General features: G+C 44.5%; 1 protein-coding gene across 1 annotated transcript in view; it reads right to left on the minus strand.

Annotated features, from left to right (window-relative positions):
- Positions 1-1,058, minus strand: part of EMH_0066620 (Ubiquitin carboxyl-terminal hydrolase, related) — a gene marked incomplete at both ends in the record, with an annotated part of 3,047 nt that extends 1,989 nt beyond the window's left edge. Inside the window, 3 exons of the mRNA XM_013498525.1 lie at positions 8-108; positions 658-801; positions 1,039-1,058. Of these exons, the coding sequence (XP_013353979.1) occupies positions 8-108; positions 658-801; positions 1,039-1,058 (265 nt within the window). The remainder of the gene's footprint in view (positions 1-7; positions 109-657; positions 802-1,038) is intronic.
- Positions 1,059-1,161: the final 103 nt, after the last annotated feature.

Raw genomic sequence — 1,161 nt, forward strand, 5'->3', positions numbered from 1 at the left:
TTTATACCCCTGAGGTAATTATAACTTTCGAGTTCTTCTCCACCAAAGTTGTCTCCGATTGCAGCATATTCGCTCACATGATACACCTTCTCATCGTCAAACCGCATCCTGCAGCAGCAGCAGCAGCAGCAGCAGCAGCAGCAGCAGCAGCAGCAGAAGCAGCAGAAGCAGGAGCAGCAGCAGAAGCAGCAGCAGCAGCAGAAGCAGCAGCAGAAGCAGCGGCAACAGCAGCAGCAGTAGGAAGAGGAGGAATATTAGTAGTAGTAGTAGCAGCAGCAGTAGCAGCAGCAGCAGCAGCAGCAGCAGAAGCTGAGTTGCATCCAGCAGAGGGAGACGATAGGGGGACGAAGACAAGACAACAAACAAGGAAGAGACAAAAAGGAGACAGAAAGGAGACAAAAAGGAGACAAAAGGAGACAAAAGGAGACAAAAAGAGACAGCAGAGGACAAAAGGAGACAAAAGGAGACAAAAGGAGACAGAAGAGAGACAGAAAGGAGACAGAAAGAGGAGACAGAGGAGACAAAAAGAAAACAAAAAAAAAACCAAGCAGAGAGAAAAAGACAGAAAGAGAGCGAGAATACACTCCCTCAAACCCCCAAACCCTAAACCCTAAACCCTAAACCATAAACCCTAAACCCTAAACCCTAAACCCTCACCACTGTGTGCCTGGTGCGGGTCTAACAAAGGAGTAGTAGTGGCCTGAGTTGACGTCTCCCTGGTGTACAGACACCGAGTGCAGCGTATACACCCCAGCACCCTCGCAGAACTCGTTCAGGTCTAGCTCACGCTCAAACTCATACCTACACACAAACCCTAAACCCTAAACCCTAAACCCTAAACCCTAAACCCTAAACCCTAAACCCTAAACCCTAGGTGATGTATACACCTTTGGTGATAAACATGAAACACCCTCGATCAGATGATATTACAGGAGAACGTTAGTGAGGCTTCATCGGGCTAGGGTTTAGGGTTTAGGGTTTAGGGTTTAGGGTTAAATGTAATTATATAAATGTATTTAGGAAAAAAAAGAAATAAACAGAAACAACAGAAAAACCATAACAGAAACAACAAAAAAAAATAAACAAAATAAATAAAACAAATAAACAAACGGCTAAACAAACAACAAAAAAAAAAAACAAAAAAACAAACCCCCCCCCACC

Source organism: Eimeria mitis, genomic scaffold (assembly GCF_000499745.2).
Source record: "Eimeria mitis Houghton genomic scaffold, Emh_scaff3490, whole genome shotgun sequence".
In the NCBI taxonomy this organism is placed as follows: Eukaryota; Apicomplexa; class Conoidasida; order Eucoccidiorida; family Eimeriidae; genus Eimeria; species Eimeria mitis.